Source organism: Talpa occidentalis, unplaced genomic scaffold, assembly GCF_014898055.3.
Source record: "Talpa occidentalis isolate TD23 unplaced genomic scaffold, MPIMG_talOcc4v2.1 talOcc4.6, whole genome shotgun sequence".
NCBI lineage: Eukaryota > Metazoa > Chordata > Mammalia > Eulipotyphla > Talpidae > Talpa > Talpa occidentalis.
The window spans coordinates 181,869-183,736 of NW_023604972.1; the positions used below are offsets into that span (position 1 = coordinate 181,869).

At 77.5% G+C, this 1,868-nt stretch overlaps 1 protein-coding gene across 1 annotated transcript in view; it reads left to right on the plus strand.

Moving 5' to 3' along the window:
- Positions 1-1,868, plus strand: part of IDUA (alpha-L-iduronidase) — an 11,361-nt gene extending 9,493 nt beyond the window's left edge. The window contains 4 exon segments of the mRNA XM_037529787.2: positions 116-266; positions 569-645; positions 837-937; positions 1,029-1,868. Of these exon segments, the coding sequence (XP_037385684.1) occupies positions 116-266; positions 569-645; positions 837-937; positions 1,029-1,141 (442 nt within the window). The 3' untranslated portion in view covers positions 1,142-1,868.

Sequence of the window (1,868 nt, forward strand, 5' to 3'; positions counted from 1 at the left end):
GGGGGCCGGCCGGGTGGGCGCGCGGGGGGCCGGCCGGGAGGGCGGCGGGGGGCCGGCCGGGAGGGCGCGCGGGGGGGGCCGGCCGGGTGGGCGCGCGGGGGGCTCCGGCCCGCGAGGCGCGGTCCCAGCGTGCGCCGCCGGCAGGGCTGGTGTACGTGACGCTGCGCCTGGACAACCGGCTCTGCAGCCCCCACGCCGAGTGGCGGCGCCTCGGCCGGCCCGTCTTCCCCTCCGCCGAGCAGTTCCGGCGCATGCGCGCGGCCGAGGTGCGCCCGGGGCGGTGGGGGGGGGCGGCGGCGGGTCCGGGGCGCGTCCTCGAGGGCTCGAGGGCCCGGCTCCTCACGGCCCGGCCTGTCCCCAGGACCCGGTGGCCGCCGCTCCGCGCCCCTTCCCCGCGGGCGGCCGCCTGACCCTGCGGCCCCGCCTGCCGCTGCCCTCGCTGCTGCTGCTGCACGTGTGCGCGCGGCCCGCGCGGCCGCCCGGCCAGGCAAGTGGGCGCCCCCCCACCCCGCCCCCCCCGCCCCCCAGCCCGGCCCCCCCTCAGCCCTGCCGCGCCCTCTCTCGCCAGGTGACGCGGCTCCGCGCTCTGCCCCTGACCCGCGGGCAGCTGCTGCTGGTCTGGTCGGATGACCTCGTGGGCTCCAAGTGCGTGAACGCCCCCCCCCGCCCCAGCCCCCCGCCCTCACCTCGGCCCCTGCCCGGCCCCCACTGCCCAGCACCTCCCCGCCCTCGGGCGCGCGGGCGTGGCTCGTGCAGGGACCCTCGGCTGCTGCTGGCCCCGGGGGGCGGGGCTGGAGGCAAGGGCCGTCCTCTGCCCAGCGCGGTCTCGGCCCCAGGTGCCTGTGGACCTACGAGATCCAGTTCGCCCCGGACGGAGCCGCCTACAGGCCCCTCAGCAGGAAGCCCTCGACCTTCAACCTCTTCGTGGTCAGCCCAGGTGAGCCCGGCCCTGGGCCCTGCCCGGCCTGGGAGGGAGGGCGCCTGGGGTGGGGCCGGGAGCCCTGGACAGCCGCCGCTCTCTGTTCCAGACTCCGGCGTCGTCTCCGGCTGCTACCGCGTCCGCGCCGTGGACTACTGGGCCCGGCCAGGCCCCTTCTCCCGCCCCGTGGGGGCCCCAGGGCCCGCGCCCCGGCACTGCTGATGGAGCCCGGGACCCGCTGTGACCCCCGCCCCTTGAAGGGCCTTCGCACACGTGGGCCTTGGTCGCAGCCCCCGTCTGGGGCCTGGGCCGCAGGGCTGGCTGGGGCAGGCCTCTGAGAGGCCGCGGGGAGCCGGGCCAGGGCCGCGTGGGGCTGCCCTTCCTCCCCGCAGCAGGGGAGGCCCTGCATGGGCTGGGGGAGCTGCAGCAGCCTGTTTGCGGGGTTCCTCTCCCCGCACCCTGGGCGCCCTGACGTGTTTTGGGCAGAGCCATGGTGGGAAGAGCCTCCCCGGAGCCCCAGGGCCAGGCCGCAGCGAGCTCTCCAGTGGAGGGAGAGCAGCCCGGCGCGGAGTGGCGGCGCCTCGCCCGCCCGTCCTCCCCTCTCCCGGGCAGCTCAGGAGCATGCGCACGGCCGAGCTGCACCCGCGTGGGGCCCTGACGGTGGCGGAGCCTGCCCAGCGCCCCCAGCTGAGCCGACCCCGGTGCCCTGGAGGGGCCGGCAGCCGGAGGCGCTGAGCTGTGCCTTAGTCGGGAGGGGGAGGCCTGGCTGCACCCTCTGGCCTGTGGATTGGACCCTGCCTCCTCCAGTTGGCGTGGGCGAGGCGGTGGGGCCTCCCAGATGCTGCCCCACGCTGCACCCGGGCACTCCGCCCTGCTGGACACGTGGCCCCCTCTGTACACAACTTCATTAACTAAAAAGTGAAGACTCTCTTGCCTCTGTGTTCAAGGT